General features: G+C 49.1%; 1 protein-coding gene across 1 annotated transcript; it reads right to left on the bottom strand.

Annotated features, from left to right (window-relative positions):
* Positions 1 to 4,633: 4,633 nt before the first annotated feature.
* LOC100037815 (Proteasome subunit alpha type) lies at positions 4,634 to 7,681 on the bottom strand. The gene is made up of 3 exons (NM_001112515.1): positions 7,461 to 7,681; positions 6,949 to 7,363; positions 4,634 to 5,031 (listed from the first exon to the last, which is right to left on the bottom strand). The coding sequence occupies exons 1-3, from the start codon at positions 7,631 to 7,633 to the stop codon at positions 4,870 to 4,872; spliced, it is 750 nt and encodes a 249-aa protein (NP_001105985.1). The 5' UTR covers positions 7,634 to 7,681; the 3' UTR covers positions 4,634 to 4,869.
* Positions 7,682 to 25,743: the final 18,062 nt, after the last annotated feature.

The following is a 25,743-nucleotide window of genomic DNA, read 5'->3' as shown; positions in this document are numbered from 1 at the left end:
TATCTTGGATCGATAGTTTTATAAGTTTGACTTGAAGGTTGTCCAAAACGACGAATAATAGAATACAAAAGGGAGTAGACTAAATGTTGACATAGAAGATAGAAGAGGGGAGGGTAACCGAGAAATTTTATGAGAGAGACAAGTAGACCACATATTATTAATTGTAAAGCACTAACTATTATATATATATAGGCTATAAGATTCTAGGCCATAAAGGTTCTTATAGCCAACGGCTGCCTGTATTATTAACATTAAATGCCCTTATCAATTGGTTATCCTGATCGAGGCTGGGGACAGTCTACGAGGCTAGATTAGTCCCTTGCTGTTTCTTTGTTATCTGCTCCTGTAGCACTCGCAACTGAGCTTTAGGTAGTGTTTGGTTACTAGGGACTAATTTTTAGTCTCTCCATTTTATTCCACTTTAGTCTATAAATTGCAAAATATGGAAACTATAACTCTATTTTAGTTTCCATATTTGACAATTTAGTGACTAAAGTGGAATAAATTGGAGGGACTAAAAATTAGTCTCTAAAACCAAACACCCCCTTAGTACACGCGCCATGGTAGGTATCTACGGTAGTTGATCAGTATGAACCTATTGAAGGATACATTAAAGAGAAAAAGATGTTCTGGTAGTTGATCAGTATGAACTCCGTAGGTAATGTCCTAGTACGCTCACTAAACGTCCCTCTGTGCCAGTGTGATGCCGACCTGACCTGCGAGCAAGATCGAATCCTATGGTGGGTGCCACGCAAAACAAAAGCTCCCAGCTGCTGGAGTACGGCTCGGTTTTTATTGCTGTGCTTGGTATTTGGTGTTGGTTGTGAGGTAGTTGGTTCTCTAGCTTGCCCATAACCTCTGGTGTAATCAAATTTGGTCTGTTCGTCAGTTTTATATCTTGCTTTATTTATGCTGATGACGTGAGCAAAAAGTTTAGCAGAAAATAACATTGTGCGATGTTGGTTGGTTCTGATCGTACGCCAACATTGACAAGTGGCGAGAGAGAAAAAGCTTAGAATGCGCAGGGTGAGCCGTCCAACGGGGAAGCGGATAGGGAGGTCCAAAATCGAATGCGGGGCAGGTCAGCTGCCAATGCCATGGCCATGGGCCATGGCTATGGTGGTGGAGGATCGATGCAGCGGTTGCCGAGAGCAAAAAGTCCAGGGGCCCATTCATCTCTCTTTTTAGTTTTTACTCCCCCATCGTCCATCGGAACGGGCGGAGAGGGACACCGTCACTGCTCTTTTTGTCACAGGGCATGCAACACTGTTTGTTCTGTTCTGTTCTGTTCCTGTCAGTGAGCTACGAGAGCGTGACAGTGTGCAGGAGAAACCGGGATGCATGCATGCGTGGACTTGAACGTCCAAGAAGAAGATCGACCTGTTCTGTTGCTTGCCAATCATTCGGTCATCCAACCATTTCCATCTTTCCGGGTGGATCATATCCAGCAGGGCATGCGTTGAATGCTCGATCTGTTCCTTGGAACTTGGGATGTCGTGTACTACTACTACTGCCGCACGCAGGACAGGAGTAGTAGTACATTTTCTCTCTCTCTCTCTTACAGTAGCGTAGAATGAATTAGAATTTGATATTTCGGCAAAGCATATAATAAAATACAACTATAGTTTTCTCATAGCTTTCCATGATATTTAGTAGTTCGATTGCATGATAACCGTACGAGAAGCTAATTGCACAGCGGTTTGGCCCTGCTTTTCGCTTTACCTGAAGATCTAGTGACGTTCTCATAGACATAATTATTATTTTGTAAAATCTACAATCAACAAGAGATACTTTAATAATGCATTATAGTTGGTATCGCCCGCTGTATGCCGCCGTCGTTATCGACAGCAACATGTTAAGGCGGAGCTGGATTGCCAACCTCCAGCAAAGTTGCCCGTGGCACGTACGATGTCATGCTTTAATATCTTTTAAAGTTTAGTTGATTATAGATTAAGAACTATAAAGATTTACGATATTAAAATAAATACTATTAGATTAGCTATAAGGTGTGCTTGTAATAGTTAAATTTAAAATCATAAAGATAAAATATCACGTTGCATCCTTGGTGGTCGTGGAATAGAGAGCGAGAGCGCATCAGATCTGCACATGGTACATCGATCAGCGTCAAGAAAAGAAAAGGGAGGAAGGTGACGGCGGTGGTGGTGGCCGGCGGGCCAGGGCCAGGGGGAACGCCACCCGCGCGGGGCTCATCAGCAAAATATCTACCCGCGTCTCGGCAGAGGAAAAGTACCCCACGGTGCCATTTGGCAAGGGAGAAAAAAAAAGTTCATCGGGGGCAGCGACGTGTGCATGCTCGGCACCAGTTCGTGCTCGCTCGGCAGAAAGAGAAGTTCAAGTGCCACTCGATCGCAGATATCTTGCGCACAGCGGCTCACATCAGTGTCCACTAGCAGAGCGGCAGCGGCAGTGCCGGCCGGACCGGGAACGCAACGACCACCCATCAGCGCGTACGTGCGCTGCGCACAATCACTACTCCGCTCTTATCCCTTGCTGCTCTCTACATCTACATGCATGGAAATGGAACGCCCGGGCCTTCACGAGACCGGAAAACGACCTCTCCGGTAGTTGTCCGTCGGCGGCGCGACTGACTGCGGCACGTAACGTGATGTTGTTTGTGCTCGTGGAAGCTCGGACCCTATACGTACGCTGAGTGCTGAATTTATTCAGCTTGCTGCGCCTGCGTGCATGTCGATCTGTAGGTAGCTCAAGGTCAGAAGAGCTACAGGTTCGAGTGTGTGGACGGTCCGGCCCTTTTGAGGGACTTGCTGGCGAGTGCCGTGCGTGTGACCACCCATACTCCCGTACCATGTCGCTGTCGTCTCCAGGTAGGCGATAGCGAAGCGCCATTGGAGGAGCCCTTTAGATTAGATTATTATTAGGCCACCGTACCTCCATCCACACCCCCAAACCTCCTCCCATCCCACCCCCACTGTCCATTCTAAATATATATGGGGAGAGAAGAAACCCACATATGAGATGAGTTCTAATCTCCTTATGCTTTAATCACTTAATTTCTTTGTGATATTAACACTTTTTAAGTATGGTAACATGAAAACAATATGTATTATGGTAGTATAAATAGTGTATGATTTTTTTAAAACTTTAAAGATTAATGAAATAAATAGTGTATGATTTTTTTAAGAATGGTTGTTGGTACTTGGCGCCGCCCGCGACTTTCCCTTTCTGTCCCTGTCCCTGTCCTGTTCGCCGACGCGGCGGGCCCCGCGTGACATGGAGAGCGCGAGGCGGTCACTGGCTGGCCATGCCCCGCCGCCGCTCGCCGAACCCAACGAACGCCCATCATCGTCCTTATCCCTAGACCATGCATGAGCTATTGAGCTCCTCCCTTTTTCCTGATTAATCGGCACGGCGGATCAACATGAACGAAGGGGTCATTAATTATACTGACAAAAGGTTGCCGCCTATTCGATCGCATGAGAAGAAAGAAATACTATAGTACTAGGAGTATGACATAACGTAATGGGGGACACGCATCCTTCTCCGCTGCTTCCATGCTGCATCCATGGATGGCGGCCTCTTGGTGGGTCAACTCTAGTTGAGTAGTTGGTTGGTTGGGGGGGCTACACCGACGTGTGGAGTGGAGGAGACCTGATCGAGATCAGTGGTCTCCTTTCAGATCGCTTTATCGGCTGATGGGCCAAATGTTTGGTTTATACTGTAGAAGACTAAAATGAGATGACTAAAAATTAGTTTCTTTAAATTAAACACCCTTAAAAGGACTAAAAATGTTTCTATCTGTTTGCTTGATTTTAATCTATACCTTGTTTATACAGTGTTTTTGTCTCTATGTTTTTATACACGGCTGACGCTCTGCTAGTGTTTGTGTGCACGCCTGGAGGCTGGAGTACAAAACATAACACGCGCGCATACGTTGATGCCGTCTTCTTTCTCCGGAGTAGTTTACCCGCTCATGTATTTGGTTTGGGCACGTCAGGTTAGTGCTATTCATCTTTGGAAAGAAAAAAAAAAAACCCAGCATGCTGCATGCCCTGTACAGGTAAACGAAAGAAAGTCCACTGCCTGACGGAGCCCAGAAGCTCCGTTCGTTGCTTCCTGCATCATAATAACAACTTCGTAACGGGGGTGTTTCTAGAATTCCGCAGTGATGTAAACTAGAAGAACACCGCGAATTTGCTCTTTCGTTACCGTTTCTTAATCAACGATGATGCAAACCGGAGGAGAATAAGGGTACTCTGACGTAGGTTTTGCTCGTGCTGTATGAGAGGAGCAAGAGACTGCAGCTCGCAGCTGGTTGATTGACTCTGGAGGGCAAAATACGACAGGTAGAAAGCAGCAGCCAGCAGAATTATCGCCTGAGATGAAAATATCGTCAGGCAGGGAGGGTGACAATTACCGTGAAAGCACCATCGTTATCATCTGAGATTATCATCAACCGTAATGAGGTCCACGGTGTCATCCATCCTGTTTAATATATGTAAGTGCCGGATGCGTAAGACTCAGCCAGATAAAACCGGCTCCAAGTGATACCGTGGTGGTACCACAGCACCGCTGAAGATGTACAGCGAAACTAAATCAACATTCTCGGGCTGCAAAAATTCCAAGGCCCAGAGAAGCCATGAGTCATGACAAGGAATCAGGTAAAATCAATATTTGAACTGTCGCTGTCCAGATGACAGAATACACGAAACTGAAAACCTCCGACGAAGGCATGTAGACGAGCTCATTGTACACCATTTAACCCACAGGCATATAAGCGTAGTTTCACCTAAAGATCTAGCATCCTTCTAGAACAGTTAAGATGGTGCTATGGAACATAAAAACGGGACACACACAGTGTTGAAGGGAGCCATAGCACAAGACGGGAAATTAGGCGTTCTTCGGGGCACCCTTCTTTGCAGCCTCAGCTGCAGCCTTCTCTGCCTCGATCTCGGCAACGTACTCATCAATCTCAGACTCCTCGAGTTCCCGGAGACCGTCCTTCTTTGTCATCACTGCAACCTCGATGTTCTTCCCACCACTTTCAACAACCTAACAGGATTGTCAGTTTGTCAATATTCCGGAACTTGAAGAAATGAACTAAATAAACAGGCAGCGGCATAAACACAAGAGAAATATTAAGAAATTTTTGAAGAAAGATCAACAAGCTCCCACCGCAAAGGAACACTTGTATTCAAAAAATTGGTGCAGGCAGTATGGGCTCGTTTGGTTTGTGCCCTCCCAGGCAGTTGTCTGCCAGGCAACGGATCCCAGCCCCAGGCGCTCAAAATCGAACGCCTGGGAACGCTGCCTCGTGGCCAAACTTGCCTGGCGCTCGAAACCAAACAGCCCATATATACCATCCCACTAAAGAGTAGGAATTTCAAAATGTTCTAATCATAGAACACAGGAACCAACCATCATGAGCTATAATTTATTGGCCTGGTGGAGACACTATCATTATTACACAGTTCAACCCATAACTTCATATGCATAAGAGCACTTGACTATGTTTATCAAGCTTCGTTTGCACAAGCTGATGATGCACAGCTATGCTCCCCCTGTCCTAGCACACTGAAAACATTTTTAAACAAACCTATTGACAGCCTCTGGAGATTTCATGTCCCCCACACTACCCTACCATGTTGAATGGCGCAAAATTATAGTTCATATTTTAGTATTTTGGAATAGGTCTTGAATGAGGATTTCATTACCATGCATGGAGTGGAGCGGACCAATTTAGTAACAACTCATCCTTTGCCTAAACAAGGTGAATTTCCTAGCTTTCTCAATAAAATCTAGAATGGTAGTTCTAATTAAGCTTACTTTTAACTGTCAAAAGAGTGAAGTAGATTGAGAACAATGAGAAGAAATCTTTCACAAGAGAGGGGACTGAATTTGTTGATAGGGTCAAGACAGATATCAGGGGGGGGGGGGTGCTAAACTGCTCCCAGAGGCCAGGTAGATATCAGGGAGAGGCTAAAATCACCTTAGTATGCACCCAATGCTAATTATATCGAACATCATGGTATCTAATTTGCAAAAGATGGTGAGTAGGACCAAAACAAGCTGGCACAAAGGAAGTCCGTAGCTCTGCAGTTGCGGTGAACATTTATCAAACATCTTAGGCAGATATGAAATATCTTAAGCACATCTGCACCATGGTTTTTAAAGCGGTATGGCAAGACAAGGCGTTGGACCGCCACCTGGACGCCTAGGCAAGGTAGGCGCCTAGGCGTTGGACCACCGCCTGGACGCCTAGGTGACACCTTTAAAACAGTGATCTGCACAGATGAAAAATCTGGTGCAACATTATTCAGTTCTTTCATGTTTTTACCTAGCTTTCCAAAGAAGATACTACTGGATATGATTATAGAGTGTTAAGTTTGCTTTGTATTATTCAATGTAAACATAATCTGCAGGGAAGACGACTACATTTTTTTTTAAAAATGTAAACCTGCCGTTACTTAAAGATAATATCTTATTGCCCGTGTATAAAAATACCTGAAGCAAAGTCAATGTCTAGAATGACAAATCCAGGAGATGAGTCAAGCAACTCATGCTCAATAGACAACTCAAGTAAGGAATAGATTTATCGTTTGATAAACTATTGCTCCAAGAGCTTGCCAGGATTGCTAGCACAACTGCACAAGACATAATTAAGGTGGAAACTATATGATCTGATAGGCGGTGATCAAAGATGGATATCCAGATTATTGTTGCCATGAAAACTTGTTTGGTTTAATCTAGTCTTATAGGCAGAGAAAAGTAACACATTTGGTTATCCCTGATCATGTTAATCATGCTCTACAAGACTACAACTGTTATATTGTGTTCCTTAAACAGAAAGAACATAAACACTTGACACAAACCAAAATATCAGCAAAACCTAGACTGCATTAGGTTCATAGCATGTTGCATAAATTGCAGGAAATTAAAAAGTGCATTTATTTATGAATTACGATATACCTCTAGAAGTGCACGGATAGCAAGTTTGATGGTCTCCTTGCCGGAGGTCTCCTTGTAGTTCTTCTCCAGGAACTCACGCATAGAGTTGGAGTTCCTTCCCGTGGCATTGGCCTTCCAAGCAGAGAAGGTACCGGATGGATCGGTCTGGTACAGCGCTGGCTTGTCGGTGTAGGGGTCGAAGCCGACAATGAGGGTGGAAAGGCCGAAGGGGCGGACTCCACCACTCTGCGTATACTTCTGCTGCAGCCCAGCGATGTAGCGGGTGATGTACTCGACGGTGACGGGGTCCTCGACGGTGAGTCGGTGGCTCTGGCACTCGACCCGCGCGCGGTTGATGAGCACGCGCGCGTCCGCCTTCAGCCCCGCGCACGCCAGAGCTATGTGAGTGTCTAGGCACGCGATCTTGCGCACGGACCTAGGGAGACGGAAACTCGGGTCAGAGATAGTAGTTTGAGGCGAGGATCGCGAGATCTGGTCGGAGGATAGAAAGGAGGGACGGAGGGGTTTGCTACCTGGAGTCCTGGAGCTTGGGTGTGGACTTCTTCTCGACGCCGAGGACGACGGTGTCCGTGCCGCGGACGCCCACGGCGGCGTTGCCCTTGCGGACGGCCTCGAGAGCGTACTCCACCTGGAAGAGGTGGCCGTCGGGGGAGAAAACGGTGATGGCGCGGTCGTAGCGGGCCATCGTGCTGGCGTCGCCGGCGGACGGCGATTAGGGTTTGAGCTTGCTTCCCGGCCGGCGGTGGTGGTCGTGCCTTTTGCTTGTTTGCTGAATTTGTCTGGCACCCGTCTTGTCTTGTTCAGGTAGTTTGGGAAGGGGACATATCGTTAAAAATGCAATCTCAGCCGTCAAAACACAGTAGATGCAAAATTCTCACTTAAACCCTCCCACCTCACCTCTACCCTTTTATCTCAGCCGTCAAAACACAGTATTTGCACGTCAGAGCACACTGCTACTACTGCTCCTTCAGTCCCCTCTTCCTAGCTACAGCTCCTTCAGTCCAATCGATGGCCGGAGGGGTGGTCGTTTGGGTTACCCGAAAATTTCGGATCGGATAATTTGGGTATTTAAGATTTCGGGTTTTGAGAATTGATACCCGAAATTACAACGAGTTTTACAATACCTAAAAATTCGGGTACCCAGAATTTCGGTTCGACTTTGGGTAGTCCCGAACTACCCGAACTGTTGTGTTGACTTCATAAAAACACACACCCTACTAAATTAGTATAAAAATATAGTTTGAATAATGATATACGTGGATATATAAAACACAAGCAATCTACAATCACAAGTTATGCACACTTACACATAATTATATATGTACAAATTAATAATTAAGCATGACATGAGTACATGACACATGAAAGTTCAGGTAATTCGGGTACCCGATTGTGGTACCCGAATTACCTGAAATAAATTCGGGTTTGGCAAGTTGCTATCCGAAATTCCCGAACAAAATTCGGGTTTCAGGTATTTTGGGTTCGGGTTCGGGTATTCCAGATTTGGATTTCGGTTTACGGGTTTTTGGCCCAGCCCTAGCTGGAGAGGTGACTGTATCCGGTTCACTCCCCCGGTCCATGGACGTGCTATGGTGGCACAATCAAAGTTCACAGTTACCAACATTGTCGGCGTTTCGACCCCGGGGGGTCCCTGGACCGACGAGTAAAATTGTCGATGTGTGCCCCAGCCCAGATGGGTTGGCGCGAGATGGAACACAAGGGGGGGGGAACGTGGCTCGTGTTATCCTGCGCCAAGGGGGGATGCGCTTGCAGTAGGGGTTACAAGCGCTCGCGAGGGAGAGTCGGTTCGTCAGCCCGTCCTCCCGCGCGACGACCCCCCCCCGCATGAGGGCCCTGGACCTTTCTTTTATAGATGCAAGGAGAAGGTCCAGGTGTACAATGGGGGTGTAGCTATGTGCTAACGTGTCCGGCAGAGCGGTGCCAGAACCCTGTGTACATGCCAACGTGGCTGTCGGAGAGGTGCTGGAGCCCTATGCACGCGGTGTCGTGGCCGTCAGAGGAGCGCTTGAGCCCTGTAGAAGCACAGTTGTCGGGGCTGCTAGGACCTTGCTGACGTCTCCTTGCTTCCGTAGGGGGCTGAGAACCGTCGTCGTCATGGACGCACGCGGGGAGCCATCATTACTTGTTACCGGGGCGAGCCTGGATGGGACGCCGGTCTTGTTCCCCCGTAGCCTGAGCTAGCTAGGGGTAGGGCAATGATGTACCCCCTGTGGCGTGGTCGGTCCGAGCCCAAGGTCGGGCGAGGCGGAGACTCCTCCTGAGGTCGAGGCCGGGGTCGGGCGAGGCGGAGACCACCTTCCGAGGTCGAGGTTGAGGCCGAGCCCTGGGGTCAGGCGAGACGGAGACCACCTTCCGAGGTCGAGGTTGAGGCCGGCCCCTGGGGTCGGGCGAGGCGGAGACCACCTTCCGAGGCCGAGGCAGGGGCCGAGCCCTGGGGTCGGGAAAGGCGAAGACCTCCTCCTGAGGCTGAGGCCCAAGGTCGGGCGAGGCGGAGCTTCCTATTGCGCCTGAGGCTGATCTTAGCTATTGTCAGCCTCACCCTGGCGGGTGGCACAACATTCGGAGAGGGGCGAGCGGCGCTGTCTTCCTGTCAGGTCAGTTAGTGGGAGGGCGAAGTGACTGCGGTCACTTCGACCTTGCCGACTGAGGCACGCGTGTCAGGATAAGGTGTCAGGCGATCCTCGCATTGAATGCGCCTGCGATACGGTCGGTTGGTGAGGCTATTTGGCTAGGGTTGCTTCACAACAAAGCCTGCCTGAGCTGGGCTTCGGGCGAGTCGAGGGTGCGCCCGTTGCTTGAGGAGGCCCTCGGGCGAGGCATGAATTTGCCTGGTACTACTGTTCCCGCCCGAGGCTAGGCTCGGGCGAGGCAGGATCGCGTCCCTTGAGCAGACGAAGCCTTGACCTGAATTGCGCCCATCAGTCTCTGTAGCTTGCGCTGATGGTGGTTACCAGCCGAGTTTAGGAGTGTTGGGGGTACCCCTAATTACGGTACCCAACAGTAGCCCTGAGCCTCAAAGGGAGTGTTGGTACTCGCTTGGAGGCTTTGCCGCAATTTTTTGCAAGGGGGCCGGCCTTTCTCGGTTACACTTTGTTCCGGTGGGTGCGCGCGAGCGCACCCGCCGGGTGTAGCCCCGGAGGCCTCGGAGGAGTGGTTTGACTCCTCTGAGGTCTTAATGCCTTTCGTGATGCCTCGGTCGGTCTGGTTGTTCCCTCATGCGGCCTGATCGTAGCCCGGGTGCATGGTCAGGTTCCGAGTTCTCAGGCTGGTTTGTTGACGCTGTCAACGGTTTGGCCGTAGCTGGGTTTGCGAGAGCAGCCCCCGAGCCTCTGCACGGAGCGAGAGGACGATCAAGGACTGTCTCGACTTTTATCATACGCCCCTTCGTCGCCTTTCCGCAAGGAGGAAGGGGGGGAACGCGTCATGTTGCCCTCGGAGGGCGCCGAACATGGTGTCTCCAGTGAGTTGCTAACGGGTGATCCGAGTGGACGCCCGTGCCCCATTCGATAAGGGTCGGCTAGTGGCCCAGAGGCGCGCTCCAAAAGTACCTGCAGGTGATTTGCCGGACCCGATCCCATTCGATAGGGTCCAAGGGCTCGATGCCTCCCTTTGATGGGATTCTGTTACAAAATCGCTCCTGCTGGTCTCAGAAATGTCCTGGGGTACCTCGGGAGCATAGCCCGAGCCTTGGCCATGTATCGGACGTACCTAGAGTCATCCCTCGCTCTGCGTGCTCTGGGGCGACTGTCGAACCCTTCCGAGGGGCCAGCCTTCGAACCCCTGATCAGTAGTGGGCGCGGAGCCCGAGTGCTCTGAGGCGGCTGTCGAACCCTTCCGAGGGGCCAGCCTTCGAACCCCTGATCATCAGTAATGAGCCTGAAGCCCGAGTGCTCTAGGGCGGCTGTTGAACCCTTCCGAGGGGCCAGCCTTCGAACCCCTGATCAGTAGGAGGGCTCGGGGCCCGCTTCCTTCGCGGAGAAGGATCCCTTTCGAAATATCCCATTTCCCGGTCTCTGTAGCAAGAGAGAGGAAGGGGAAGAGGAAAAGGATATGAATTTAAACGGTGTGGCGCACCTTTTTTTACGCGATCATCACGGCGGAGGTGAAACGACGCCCGCTTCGCCTGCTGAAAGTCGCCTAGAGGGGGGTGAATAGGGCGAATCTGAAATTTAACAACTTAAGCACAACTACAAGCCGGGTTAGCGTTAGAAATAAATGCGAGTCCGAGAGAGGGCGCAAAAACAAATCGTAAGCGAATAAGAAATGAGACACAAGGATTTGTTTTACCGAGGTTCGGTTCTCACAAACCTACTCCCCGTTGAGGTGGTCACAAAGACCGGGTCTCTTTCAACCCTTTCCCTCTCTCAAACGGTCCCTCGGACCGAGTGAGCTTCTCTTCTCAATCAAACGGGAACCAAACTTCCCCGCAAGGACCACCACACAATTGGTGTCTCTTGCCTCGGTTACAATTGAGTTTTGATCACAAGAAAGAATGAGAAAGAAGCAATCCAAGCGCAAGAGCTAAAATGAACACGACAAATCACTCTCTCTAATCACTAAAGCTTTGTGTGGAGTTGGGAGAGGATTTGATCTCTTTGGTGTGTCTTGTATTGAATGCTAGCTCTTGTAAGGTGTAGAAGAGTGGAAAACTTGGATGACTTGAATGTGGGGGTGGTTGGGGTATTTATAGCCCCAACCACCAAACTTGACCGTTGGTGGAGGCTTCTGTCGACGGGCGCACCGGACAGTCCGGTGCGCCACCGGACACTGTCTGGTGCGCTAGCCACGTCACCTGGCCGTTGGGTTCTGACTGTTGGAGCTCTGACTTGTGGGCCCGCCTGGCTGTCCGGTGGTGCACCGGACAGGCCCTGTAGGCTGTCCGGTGTGCCATCCGCGCGTGCTCTGCTCCTCAGCGCGCGTAGGCGCGCATTTAATGCGTTGCAGTCGACCGTTGCACGCAAAGTAGTCGTTGCTCCGCTGTCACACCGGACAGTCCGGTGTGCACCGGACACTGTCCGGTGAATTATAGCGGAGCGGATTCCCGAAGCTGGCGAGTTCAGAGTTGCTCTCCCTTGGGGCACCGGACACTGTCTGGTGGTGCACTGGACAGTCCGGTGAATTATAGCGGAGCTCCTCTGAAAATTCCCGAAGGTGAAGAGTTGGGCGTTGAGTTCCTTGGTGCACCGGACACTGTCCGGTGCGCCAGACCAGGGGACACTTCGGTATACTTGGCTCCTTTGTTTTTGAACCCCTATTCTTTGACTTGTATTGGTTTGTTGTGAACCTTTGGCACCTGTAAAGACTTATGGACTAGAGCAAACTAGTTAGTTCAATAATTTGTGTTGGCCAATTCAACCACCAAAATCATTTAGGAAAAAGGTGTAAGCCTATTTCCCTTTCAATCTCCCCCTTTTTGGTGATTGATGCCAACACAAACCAAAGCAAATATAAAAGTGCAGAATTGAACTAGTTTGCATATTTGTAAGTGCAAAGGTTACTTAGAATTGAAACCAATATTCTCATAGGATATGCAAGGATTGATTTTCTTTCTTATTTAACATTTTGGACCACTCTTGCACCACATGTTTTGTTTTTGCAAATGTTTTGGAAATTCTTTTCAAAGTCTTTTGCAAATAGTCAAAGGTAAATGAATAAGAAATTTGAGAAGCATTTACTTGATTTGAAATTTTCTCCCCCTGTTTCAAATGCTTTTCCTTTGACTAGACAAAACTCCCCCTTAATGAAATCCTCCTCTTAGTGTTCAAGAGGGTTTTGATGTTAATTTTGAATAGGATATACCAATTTGAAAATACTTCTTTAAAACCAAATTGAAAGACTAAATTTTTTGAAATTGGTGGTGGTGCGGTCCTTTTGCTTTGGGCTAATACTTTCTCCCCCTTTGGCATGAATCGCCAAAAACGGATACTTTGAGTGAAATATAAGCCCTCTTAAACTACTTTCTCCGCCTTTGGTAAAGAACATATGAGTGAAGATTATACCAAAGACGAAGAGTTGCTCGGAGCGCCGGTGAAGGATGAGTTATGGAGTGGAGTGGAAGCCTTTGTCTTCGCCGAAGACTCCCATTCCCTTTCAATACACCTATGACTTGGTTTGAAATTTACTTGAAAACGCATTAGTCATAGCATATAAAAGAGACATGATCAATGGTATATTAATGAGCTATGTGTGTAAAACATCAAAAGAAATTCCTAGAATCAAGAATATTTAGCTCATGCCTAAGTTTGTTAAAGGTTTGTTCATCTAGTGGCTTGGTAAAGATATCGGCTAATTGATCTTTAGTGTTAATATATGCAATCTCGATATCTCCCTTTTGTTGGTGATCCCTTAGAAAATGATACCGAATAGCTTTGTGTTTAGTGCGGCTATGCTCAACGGGATTATCTGCCATGCGGATTGCACTCTCATTATCACATAGAAGAGGAACTTTGGTTAATTTGTAATCGTAGTCCCTAATAGTTTGCCTCATCCAAAGCAATTGCGTGCAACATTGGCCTGCGGCAATATACTCGGCTTCGTTGGTAGAAAGAGCTACGGAATTTTGCTTCTTTGAAGCCCAAGACACCAAGGACCTTCCCAAGAACTGGCAAGTCCCCGATGTGCTCTTTCTATTAATTTTACACCCCGCCCAATCGGCATCCGAATAACCAATTAAATCAAATGTGGATCCCCGAGGGTACCAAAGCCCAAACTTAGGAGTATGAGCCAAATATCTCAAGATTCGTTTTACGACCGTAAGGTGAGCTTCCTTAGGGTCGGCTTGGAATCTTGCACACATGCATACGGAAAGCATAATGTCCGGTCGAGATGCACATAAATAGAGTAAAGAGCCTATCATCGACCGGTGTACCTTTTGATCGACGGATTTACCTTCCGTGTCGAGGTCGAGATGCCCATTGGTTCCCATGGGTGTCTTGATGGGCTTGGCATCCTTCATCCCAAACTTGTTTAGAATGTCTTGAATATACTTCGTTTGGCTAATGAAGGTGCCCTCTTGGAGTTGCTTCACTTGAAATCCTAAGAAGTACTTCAACTCCCTCATGATTGACATCTCGAATTTTTGTGTCATGATCCTACTAAATTCCTCACATGTAGATTCATTAGTAGACCCAAATATAATATCATCAACATAAATTTGGCATACAAACAAATCATTGTTAAGAGTTTTAGTGAAGAGAGTAGGATCGGCCTTTCCGACTTTGAATCCATTAGTGATAAGAAAATCTCTTAGGCATTCATACCATGCTCTTGGGGCTTGCTTGAGCCCATAAAGCGCCTTAGAGAGTTTATATACATGATTAGGATACTCACTATCTTGAAAGCCAGGAGGTTGCTCAACATAGACCTCTTCCTTGATTGGTCCGTTGAGGAAGGCACTTTTCACGTCCATTTGGTAAAGCTTGAAGCCATGGTAAGTAGCATAGGCCAATAATATACGAATTGACTCAAGCCTAGCTACGAGTGCATAGGTTTCACCGAAATCCAAACCTTCGACTTGGGAGTATCCTTTGGCCACAAGTCGAGCTTTGTTCCTTGTCACCACACCATGCTCATCTTGCTTGTTGCGGAAGACCCACTTGGTTCCTACAACATTTTGGTTAGGACGTGGAACTAAATGTCATACTTCATTCCTAGTGAAGTTGTTGAGCTCCTCTTGCATCGCCACCACCCAATCCGAATCTTGTAGTGCTTCCTCTACCCTGTGTGGCTCAATAGAGGAAACAAAAGAGTAATGATCACAAAAATGTGCAACACGAGATCTAGTGGTTACCCCCTTATGAATGTCGCCGAGGATGGTGTCGACGGGGTGATCTCGTTGGATTGCTTGGTGGACTCTTGGGTGTGGCGGTATTGGTTCCTCATCCTCCTTGTCTTGATCATTTGCATCTCCCCCTTGATCATTGCCGTCATCTTGAGGTGGCTCATCCTTTTGATCTTCTCCTTCATCAATTTGAGCCTCATCCTCATTTTGAGTTGGTGGAGATGCTTGCGTGGAGGAGGATGGTTGATCTTATGCATTTGGAGGCTCTTCGGATTTCTTAGGACACACATCCCCAATGGACATGTTCCTTAGCGCTATGCACGGAGCCTCTTCATTACCTATCTCATCAAGATCAACTTGCTCTACTTGAGAGCCGTTAGTCTCATCAAACACAACGTCACAAGAAACTTCAACTTGTCCAGAGGACTTGTTAAAGACTCTATATGCCTTTGTGTTTGAATCATATCCTAGTAAAAAGCCTTCTACTGTCTTAGGAGCAAATTTAGATTTTCTACCTCTTTTAACAAGAATAAAGCATTTGCTACCAAAGACTCTAAAATATGAAATATTAGGCTTTTTACCGGTTAGGAGTTCGTATGATGTCTTCTTGAGAATTCGGTGTAGATATAACCGGTTGATGGCGTAGCAAGCGGTGTTGACCGCCTCGGCCCAAAACCGATCCGAAGTCTTGTATTCATCAAGCATGGTTCTTGCCATGTCCAATAGAGTTCTATTCTTCCTCTCCACTACACCATTTTGTTGTGGGGTGTAGGGAGAAGAGAACTCATGCTTGATGCCCTCCTCAAGGAAGCCTTCAATTTGAGAGTTCTTGAACTCCGTCCCGTTGTCGCTTCTAATTTTCTTGATGCTTAAGCCGAACTCATTTTGAGCCCGTCTCAAGAATCCTTTTAAGGTCTCTTGGGTATGAGATTTTTCCTGCAAAAAGAACACCCAAGTGAAGCGAGAATAATCATCCATAATAACTAGACAATACTTACTCCCGCCGATGCTTATGTAAGCTATCGGGCCGAATAGGTCCATGTGTAGGAGCTCGAGTGGCCTGTCAGTCGTCATGATGTTCTTGTGTGGATGATGAACACCAACTTGCTTCCCTGCCTGACATGCGCTACAAATCCTGTCTTTCTCAAAATGAACATTTGTTAGTCCTAAAATGTGTTCTCCCTTTAGAAGTTTGTGAAGATTCTTCATTCCAACATGTGCTAGTCGGCGGTGCCAGAGCCAACCCATGTTAGTCTTAGCAATTAAGCAAGTGTCGAGTTTAGCTCTATCAAAATCTACTAAGTATAGCTGACCCTCTAACACTCCCTTAAATGCCATTGAATCATCACTTCTTCTAAAGACAGTAACACCTACATTTGTGAAAAGACAGTTGTAGCCCATTTTGTATAATTGAGATACGGAAAGCAAATTGTAATCTAAAGAGTCTACAAGAAAAACATTGGAAATGGAATGGTCAGGTGATATAGCAATTTTACCCAATCCTTTGACCAAACCTTGGTTTCCATCCCCGAATGTGATAGCTCGTTGGGGATCTTGGGTTTTCTCGTAGGAGGAGAACATCTTCTTCTCCCCTGTCATGTGGTTTGTGCACCCGCTATCGATGATCCAACTTGAGCCCCCGGATGCATAAACCTACAAAACAAGTTTAGTTCTTGATTTTAGGTACCCAAATGGTTTTGGGTCCTTTAACATTAGACACAAGAACTTTGGGTACCCAAACACAAGGCTTTGACCCCTTGTGCTTGCCCTCAACATATTTGGCAACTACCTTGCCGGATTTGTTAGTTAAAACATAAGAGACATCAAAGGTCTTAAATGAAATGTTAGAATCATTTGATGTCGTAGGAGTTTTCTTCTTAGACAATTTTGCATGGGTTGATTGCCTAGAACTAGATGTCTCACCCTTATATATAAAAGCATGATTAGGGCCAGAGTGAGACTTCCTAAAATGAATTCTCCTAATTTTGCTCTCGGGATAACCGGCAGGGTACAATATGTAACCCTCGTTATCCTGAGGCATGGGAGCCTTGCCCTTTACAAAGTTGGACAATCTCTTAGGAGGGGCATTAAGTTTGACATTGTCTCCCTTTTGGAAGCCAATGCCATCCTTGATGTCTGGGCGTCTCCCACTATAGAGCATGCTTCTAGCAAATTTAAACTTTTTGTTTTCTAAGTCATGCTCATTGATTTTAGCATTAAGTTGAGCTGTGTGATCGTTTTGTTTCTTAATTAAAGCTAGATGGTCATGGATAGCATCAACATTAATGTCTCTACATCTAGTGCAAATGGAAGTACGCTCAATGGTAGATGTAGAGGGTTTGCAAGATTTTAATTCTACAACCTTAGCATGCAATATATCATTTTCACTTCTAAGGTTAGAAATAGTAACATTGCAAACATCAAAATCTTTAGCCTTAGCAATCAATTTTTCATTTTCATTTCTAAGGCTAGCAAGAGAGATGTTTAATTCTTCAATCTTAGTAAGCAAATCAACATTATCATTTCTAAGATTGGGAATTGAAACATCACAAACATTTGAATCAACCTTAGCAAATAAATTTGCATTCTTATTTCTAAGGTTGGTAATAGTGTCATGGCAAGTGCTTAACTCATTAGATAGTTTTTCACATTTTTCTACTTCTAGAGCGTAAGCATTTTTAACCTTAACATGCTTCTTGTTTTCTTTAATAAGGAAGTCCTCTTGGGAGTCCAAGAGATCATCCTTCTCATGAATAGCACTAATTAATTCATTTAATTTTTCTTTTTGTTGCATGTTTAGGTTGACAAAAAGGGTGCGCAAGTTATCCTCCTCATCAATACAATTATCCTCATCACTAGAGGTTTCGTATTTCGTGGAGGATCTTGATTTTACCTTCTTCCTTTTACCGTCCTTTGCCATGAGGCACTTGTGGCCGACGTTGGGGAAGAGGAGACCCTTGTTGATGGCGATGTTGGCGGCGTCCTCGTTGGAGGAAGAGTCGGAGGAGCTCTCATCGGAGCCCCACTCGCGACATACATGGGCATCCCCGCTTCTCTTCTTGTAATATCTCTTCTTTTCTCTCCTCTTGCCCTTCTTGTCGTTGTCCCTGTCACTGTCACTTGATAATGGACATTTTGCAATAAAGTGACCGGGCTTACCACACTTGTAGCAAACTTTCTTGGAGCGGGATTTGTAGTCCTTCCCCCTCCTTTGCTTGAGGATTTGGCGGAAGCTCTTGATGATGAGCGCCATCTCCTCATTTGTCGAGCTTGGAGGCATCAATGGGTTGTCTACTTGATGCAGACTCCTCTTTCTTCTCCTCCGTCGCCTTGAATGCGGTCGGTTGTGCTTCGGACGTGGAGGGGCCATCAAGCTCATTGATTATCTTTGAGCCTTTAATCATTAGCTCAAAGCTCACAAAATTCCCTATTACTTCCTCGGGAGTCATTAGTGTATATCTAGGATTACCACGAATTAATTGAACTTGAGTAGGGTTAAGGAAAACAAGTGATCTTAGAATAACCTTAACCATCTCGTTGTCATCCCACTTTTTGCTCCCGAGGTTGCGCACTTGGTTCACCAAGGTTTTGAGCCGGTTGTACATGTCTTGTGGCTCCTCCCCTTGGCGAAGTTGGAAGCGACCGAGCTCCCCCTCGATCGTTTCCCGCTTGGTGATCTTGGTCACCTCGTCTCCTTCGTGCGCGGTCTTTAGCACGTCCCAAATCTCCTTTGCACTCTTCAACCCTTGTACCTTATTATACTCCTCTCGACTTAGAGAGGCAAGGAGTATAGTGGTGGCTTGGGAGTTGAAGTGCACAATTTGGGCTACTTCGTCCTCATCATAGTCTTCATCCCCTACGGATGGTACCTGTACACCAAACTCAACAATATCCCATATACTTTTGTGGAGTGAAGTTAGGTGATAACGCATCATATCACTCCACCTAGCATAATCTTCACCATCAAACGTTGGTGGTTTGCCCAATGGGACGGAAAGTAATGGCGTATGTTTAGGAATGCGAGGATAGGGTAGGGGGATCTTACTAAACTTCTTGCGCTCATGGCGCTTAGAAGTGATGGACGGCGTGTCAGAGCCGGAGGTGGATGGCGACGAGGAGTCGGTCTCGTAGTAGACCACCTTCCTCATCTTCTTCTTCTTGTCATCGCTCCGACGCAACTTGTGTGAAGGGGATTCCTTTTCCTTCCCCTTCCCTTTGTTGTAGGACTCTCCCGATGGAGCCTTCGCGTGGCTTGTAATGGGCTTCTCGCCGGTCCCCATCTCTTTCTTGGAGTGATCTCCTGACATCACTTCGAGCGGTTAGGCTCTAATGAAGTACCAGGCTTTGATACCAATTGAAAGTCGCCTAGAGGGGGGGTGAATAGGGCGAATCTGAAATTTAACAACTTAAGCACAACTACAAGCCGGGTTAGCGTTAGAAATAAATGCGAGTCCGAGAGAGGGCACAAAAACAAATCGTAAGCGAATAAGAAATGAGACACAAGGATTTGTTTTACCGAGGTTCGGTTCTCGCAAACCTACTCCCCGTTGAGGTGGTCACAAAGACCGGGTCTCTTTCAACCCTTTGCCTCTCTCAAACGGTCCCTCGGACCGAGTGAGCTTCTCTTCTCAATCAAACGGGAACCAAACTTCCCCGCAAGGACCACCACACAATTGGTGTCTCTTGCCTCGGTTACAATTGAGTTTTGATCACCAGAAAGAATGAGAAAGAAGCAATCCAAGCACAAGAGCTAAAATGAACACGACAAATCACTCTCTCTAATCACTAAAGCTTTGTGTGGAGTTGGGAGAGGATTTGATCTCTTTGGTGTGTCTTGTATTGAATGCTAGCTCTTGTAAGGTGTAGAAGAGTGGAAAACTTGGATGACTTGAATGTGGGGGTGGTTGGGGTATTTATAGCCCCAACCACCAAACTTGACCGTTGGTGGAGGCTTCTGTCGACGGGCGCACCGGACAGTCCGGTGCGCCACCGGACACTGTCCGGTGCGCCAGCCACGTCACCTGGCCGTTGGGTTCCGACCGTTGGAGCTCTGACTTGTGGGCCCGCCTGGCTGTCCGGTGGTGCACCGGACAGGCCCTGTAGGCTGTCCGGTGTGCCACCCGCGCGTGCTCTGCTCCTCTGCGCGCGCAGGCGCGCATTTAATGCGTTGCAGTCGACCATTGCGCGCGAAGTAGCCGTTGCTCCGCTGTCACACCGGACAGTCCGGTGTGCATCGGACACTGTCCGGTGACTCACCGGACAGTCCGGTGACTCACCGGACAGTCCGGTGAATTATAGCGGAGCGGATTCCCGAAGCTGGCGAGTTCAGAGTTGCTCTCCCTTGGGGCACCGGACACTGTCCGGTGGTGCACCGGACAGTCCGGTGAATTATAGCGGAGCTCCTCTGAAAATTCCCGAAGGTGAAGAGTTGGGCGTCGAGTTCCTTGGTGCACCGGACATTGTCCGGTGGCGCACCGGACAGTCCGGTGCGCCAGACCAGGGGACACTTCGGTATACTTGGCTCCTTTGTTTTGAACCCCTATTCTTTGACTTGTATTGGTTTGTTGTGAACCTTTGGCACCTGTAAAGACTTATGTACTAGAGCAAACTAGTTAGTTCAATAATTTGTGTTGGCCAATTCAACCACCAAAATCATTTAGGAAAAAGGTGTAATCCTATTTCCCTTTCACCTGGCAAAGGTGTCGCTTGCCCTGCCGCGGAGTTAATGCGACGGGATGGGTGGTTCGTGGGGCGGCCGTTGCGCGTGCAGGAGTCGTTCGAGGAACGGAGCACGGGCGGTCGTCTTCACGCCGTGGGAGAGGGCTCCCCTGCTGCTCCAGAAAGGGACGTGAGCGTGCAGACGATTTGACTGCTGCTTCCGTTCGCCTGCTGCCGCCATTACTGCCGGCCCAATTTTGGCCATATCAATCGTCGTGCCTCCTCCCGCGGTAGACTGACCCGTGATCGATGTGCTTGATCGGCACTGTTGGGCCATGCGGAGGGTTGCCTCGAGTTGCGGCACCGGTTCCGCAGTCGAGGAGACATGGTATTGGCGCAAGTGGCGGTGCAGTTTCTCGCACGTAGTAACCGGCGCGCCGGTTACATGACGTGTGGGCCTGGGCCTCCATGCTGGACGCGACGAAGCCGGAGGGGTGCGCCTCCGCGGTGCGGTTGCATGCCACCTGTATGGCGGTCCGCCCTTTCGATTGCTGGTTTCGGCGAGGATGGAGGAGTGCTTGTAACCGCGGGGCAGTTACACGCTCCGCATGCGGCGGTTTTGGCTTCTTTCGTCCCGGGCCAGCTTGCATGACGTGTGGGACCCAGCCCCCGTGTCGTAGGGGGAGGACCCTGGAGCGCGTTGGTGAAGACTTTGCCCGTGACGCTTGAGGATGCGAGTGGCGAGAGCCGCCTTTAAAAAGGGATCGATCCCCCAGGCGGTAGCCATGCCTTCGCACTCCCCTCATGCATCGCGCCCTTTCACCCTCCGAGCCCCCGGATGGGGAGCGCCCGCGTTGCCTTCGTCTCGTTGTTGGAGGAGCCGTGTTTCTCCCTCATTTCGAGCACTAGGACTCACTTGTCGGCTGGCTGAACCGCTTAACCGAGTGTGAGTTGCCATGCGCGGAAGGTGACGAGTGAGGTATCCGTATCCCGGAGGCGTAGGAGTCCCTTGGCTCGGTCGGCCTTGCCACTCAGGGCTTCTCTTGCTCAGTTACGGAACCCTCGGCTGCTCTGCGATGAGCCGGAGCCAGAGGCAGCGGTGTCAGCGTGGACAGAGGCGGAGTCGGCTCGAGAAGAGGCTTCGTCGGCCCAGGGGCACGTGGCTTCCATGGCCGAGGAGGCGCAGCAGCGGCGGCTGGAGCCTGGCCAGGTCATCCGTGAGCGGGACCAACTTCGGAGTCACGCTGCCGAGGCCATGAGCCGGGCTGATGTCCTCGAGGGACAACTGGCTGAGGCTACGAAGCGGTCGGTCGAGGTGTCTGCTCGGGCCGGGACCCTGGAGGAGACCCTGCCTGCGATGGCCCAAGCGCGGTGCTGACGTCTTCCTTCGAGGTGGAGATCCTTCCTCCCGTGTCGTCGTCCGAGGTCGGGCCAGATTCCGCCGAAGGTGGAAACAACGCCGAGGGTGCTGCTGCTCCCTCTGTCGATGTCTGAACCTGCAGTAACAGTTTGTCTGTAGTATGCGTATGTTTTTCGCGACCACCGAGGCCCAAACATATTATTGTCGTGTTGTAAAGCTGCGTTTCCTTTCCTCTTGTTTCGAGTATCAGGACTTGTTCGTCGATAGCAGAACCACTTATCCGAGCGAGAGTTACTTATCGCGGAAGGTGATGAGTGAGGTAATCGTATCCCGGAGGCGTAGGAGTCCCTCGGCTCGGTCAGCCTTGCCGCTTACGTGTACTCTTACTCGCCCGTAGAATTCTGTTATCGATATAGTCGAGAAGGCACGAAAATCGTTCTGGCAGAAAAGTTTTCGAGCGTTAAGACTTGTTCGGCTAGTAGAATCGCTTATCCGAGCATGAGTTACTTATCGCGGAAGGTGATGAGTGAGGTATCCGTATCCCTGAGGCGTAGGAGTCCCTCGGCTCGGTCGGCCTTGTCGCTTACGTGTACTCTGTCGTTTTTAGGACCCCGCTATCGAAGCAGTCGAAAAGCACGAAAGACGTTCTGGCAGAAAGACTTTTACCGAGGAAAATTTTGACGCTGAGGGGGTTCCCCCTTCTAGCCCCCGAGGGAGGGTCGGGCTTCGCCGAGGCAAGGCTGACCCTTCCTTGACGGTTACTCTATTTGTGTATGTAAAGAAAACGAGGCATATGAACAACTCGAAAACATCTTAAGGGTAAAAGCGACATAGCTGTCGGATGTTCCAAGCGTTGCCGTAGACCTCGCCTTGATCGTTGGCCAGCTTGTATGTCCCGGGCTTCAAAATCTTGGCGATGATGAACGGCCCTTCCGAGGGAGGAGTAAGCTTGTGGCGCCCTCGGGCGTCCTGCCGCAGCCGAAGTACCAAGTCTCCCACCTGGAAGTCTCGGGACCGAACCCCTCGGGCGTGATAGTGTCGCAGAGACTGCTGATACCGCGTCGAGTGTAGTAAGGCCATGTCCCGAGCCTCTTCCAGCTGGTCCAGTGAGTCTTCTCGGCTGGTCTGGTTGCTTTGGTCGTCGCGCGCCCTTGTCCTCGGGGAACCGTATTCTAAGTTTGTGGGCAAGACAACCTCGGCCCCATAGACTAGAAAGAACAGCGAGAAACCCGTGGCCCGGCTTGGTGTCGTCCTCAGACTCCAGACCATCGAGGGTAGTTCCTTCATCCACCGCTTGCCGAACTTGTTGAGGTCATTGTAGATCCTCTATTTAAGTCCCTGCAGAATCATGCCGTTGGCACGCTCCACCTGCCCATTCGTCATGGGGTGAGCCACGGTGGCCCAGTCCACACGGATGTGGTGGTCCTCGCAGAAGTCCAGGAACTTCTTCCCAGTGAACTGAGTGCCATTGTCGGTGATGATGGAGTTCGGGTCCCCAAAGCGATGGATGATGTTGGTGAAGAACGCCACCGCCTGCTCGGACCTGATGCTGGCTAGGGGTCGGACCTCGATCCACTTGGAGAATTTGTCGATGGCGACCAGCAGGTGCGAGAAGCCCCCGGGTGCCTTCTGCAAGGGACCGATGAGGTCCAGACACCACACAACAAACGACCAGGTGATGGGTATTTTCTGTAGGGCCTGAGTGGGCAGATGTGTCTGTCTCGCGTAGAATTGACACCCTTGGCAGGAGCGTACAATCCTAGTGGCGTCGGCCACCATGGTCGGCCAGTAGAAGCCTTGTCGGAAGGCGTTCCCAACGAGTGCTCGAGGTGCTGCGTGGTGACCGCAAGCCCCCGAGTGTATCTCTTGCAATAGCTCCTGTCCTTCGGCGATGGATATGCATCGTTGGAGAATGCCTGAGGGGCTGCGGTGGTAGAGCTCTTTTTCATCACCCAGTAAGACGAATGACTTGGCGCGCCGCTGAAAGGGAAATGTGCCCTTGGGCCATTTCTAAGTATTTTGGTGATTGAGTGCAAACACAAAGTGCTAAAAGGTGAATCTATGCCCATGGATGGACAAGTTGCAAATCACAAGTTAAGGTATGTTTCTAAGCCTTATTACATTGGTTTTGTGTACTAATATCTTGTCTAAGTGTTAGAAACAGGAAGAAGAAGAAAAGAAGTGGAGAGTGGTTGTGTACAGCGAAAGGCTGTTTCGGGCTGGGGCACCGGACTGTCCGGTGTGCACCGGACAGTGTCCGGTGCGCCAGACCAGCGTGGAGCAAACCAGCCGCTCTCGGGTTTTTCTCCGGCGACTTCGGCTAAAATTCACCGGACTGTCCGGTGTGCACCGGACTGTCCGGTGAGCCAACGGTCGGCCGGGCCAACGGTCGGCCGCGCGATCGGCGCGCGACACGTGGCCGAGCCAACGGTCGAGAAGGGGCACCGGACTGTCCGGTGTGCACCAGACATGTCCGGTGCGCCAACGGTGCGCAGATCTGACTCAGACAGCAACGGTCGGATGCGCTGTTTATGGAAACAAATCGGGCACCGGACAGTGTCCGGTGTGCACCGGACTGTCCGGTGCGCCACGAGACAGAAGGCAAAGATGGCCTTCCAGATTTGTTCCCAACGGCTCCTAGCTGCCTTGGGGCTATAAAAGGGACCCCTTGGCGCATGGAGGACACAACCAAGCAACTCTTGAGCATTGTTGATCATCCACACTAAGTTCTTGCGCATTCGTTTGTGATTCTAAGTGATTCGAGCCCCGTTCTTGTGAGAAACTGTGATATAGTCTTTGAGCTCGAATCTTGGCCGTGTGTGTGCGCGTTTCGCTGTGGATTTGTGTGTGTTGCTTCCCTCCCTTACTCTGTGCTTTTTTGTGAATCTTAAGTGTAAGGGCGAGAGACTCCAATTTGTGGAGATTCCTCGCAAGTGGGATAAAGACAAGCAAGGCAAAAATACCGTGGTATTCAAGTGGGTCTTTGGACCGCTTGAGAGGGGTTGATTGCAACCCTCGTCCGTTGGGACGCCACAACGTGGAAGTAGGCAAGTTTTGTACTTGGCCGAACCACGGGATAAATCTCTGTGTCTTCTCTGTGATTGTCATTTTGTGCAAGATCTCCTCCTTAGCCACTTGGCAACTATTGTGCTAACCTCTAACAAGTTTTGTGGCTATAAGATAAGATTTTACAGGATCACCTATTCACCCCCCCTCTAGGTGCTCTCAATTGGTATCGGAGCCGTTCTCTTCAAGAAAGGGACTAACCGCCCGAAGAGATGGATCCTAAGGGGAAGGGAATTGTGATCAACGACAAGGAGAAGGAGTCCTTCGTCAACGAGCCAAGGGATGACAAGTCAAATGACTCGGGCTCGGGCCACAAGCGAAAAGATGGGAAGAAGAAGAAGACAAGACGCATCAAGGAGATCGTCTACTACGACAGCGATGAGTCCTCTTCTTCCCAAAAGGACGACGACCACGACAAACAAAAGACGGTTAACTCAAACTTTTCTTTTGATTATTCGCGCATTCCATATAGCTCAAATGCTCATTTGCTCCCCATTCCACTTGGCAAGCCTCCTCACTTTGATGGAGAGGACTACGGATTTTGGAGTCACAAAATGCGTACTCACCTATTTTCTCTCCATCCAAGCATTTGGGAGATTGTGGAAAGTGGAATGAAATTTGATAGCTCGGATAGCCCTTCATTCATTAATGAGCAAATCCATAAGAATGCACAAGCTACCACTGTTCTTCTAGCTTCATTGTGCAGGGATGAATATAACAAAGTGAGCGGCTTGGATAACGCCAAGCAGATCTGGGACACCCTCAAGATCTCTCATGAAGGAAATGACGTTACCTTGCTCACCAAAACGGAGTTGGTGGAAGGCGAGCTTGGACGGTTCGCGATGATAAGGGGCGAGGAGCCAACTCAGACATACAACCGGCTCAAGACCCTTATCAACAAAATAAGGAG

The sequence above is a fragment of the Zea mays genome, chromosome 2, assembly GCF_902167145.1.
Source record: "Zea mays cultivar B73 chromosome 2, Zm-B73-REFERENCE-NAM-5.0, whole genome shotgun sequence".
Classification (NCBI taxonomy): Eukaryota; Viridiplantae; Streptophyta; class Magnoliopsida; order Poales; family Poaceae; genus Zea; species Zea mays.
The sequence above is the reverse complement of the archived record's forward strand: the minus strand, read 5'-3'. Positions and strand labels throughout refer to the sequence as shown.

Bases quoted from the DNA above. Each gene is read 5' to 3' on its own strand.
- LOC100037815 (NM_001112515.1), bottom strand. From the start codon at position 7,633: ATGGCCCGCTACGACCGCGCCATCACCGTTTTCTCCCCCGACGGCCAC. The intron at 7,364-7,460 runs GTAGCAAACCCC...CCGTCTCCCTAG, and splicing joins CCCAAGCTCCAGGACTCCAG to GTCCGTGCGCAAGATCGCGT. The intron at 5,032-6,948 runs GTATATCGTAAT...CAATCCTGTTAG, and splicing joins CTATCCGTGCACTTCTAGAG to GTTGTTGAAAGTGGTGGGAA.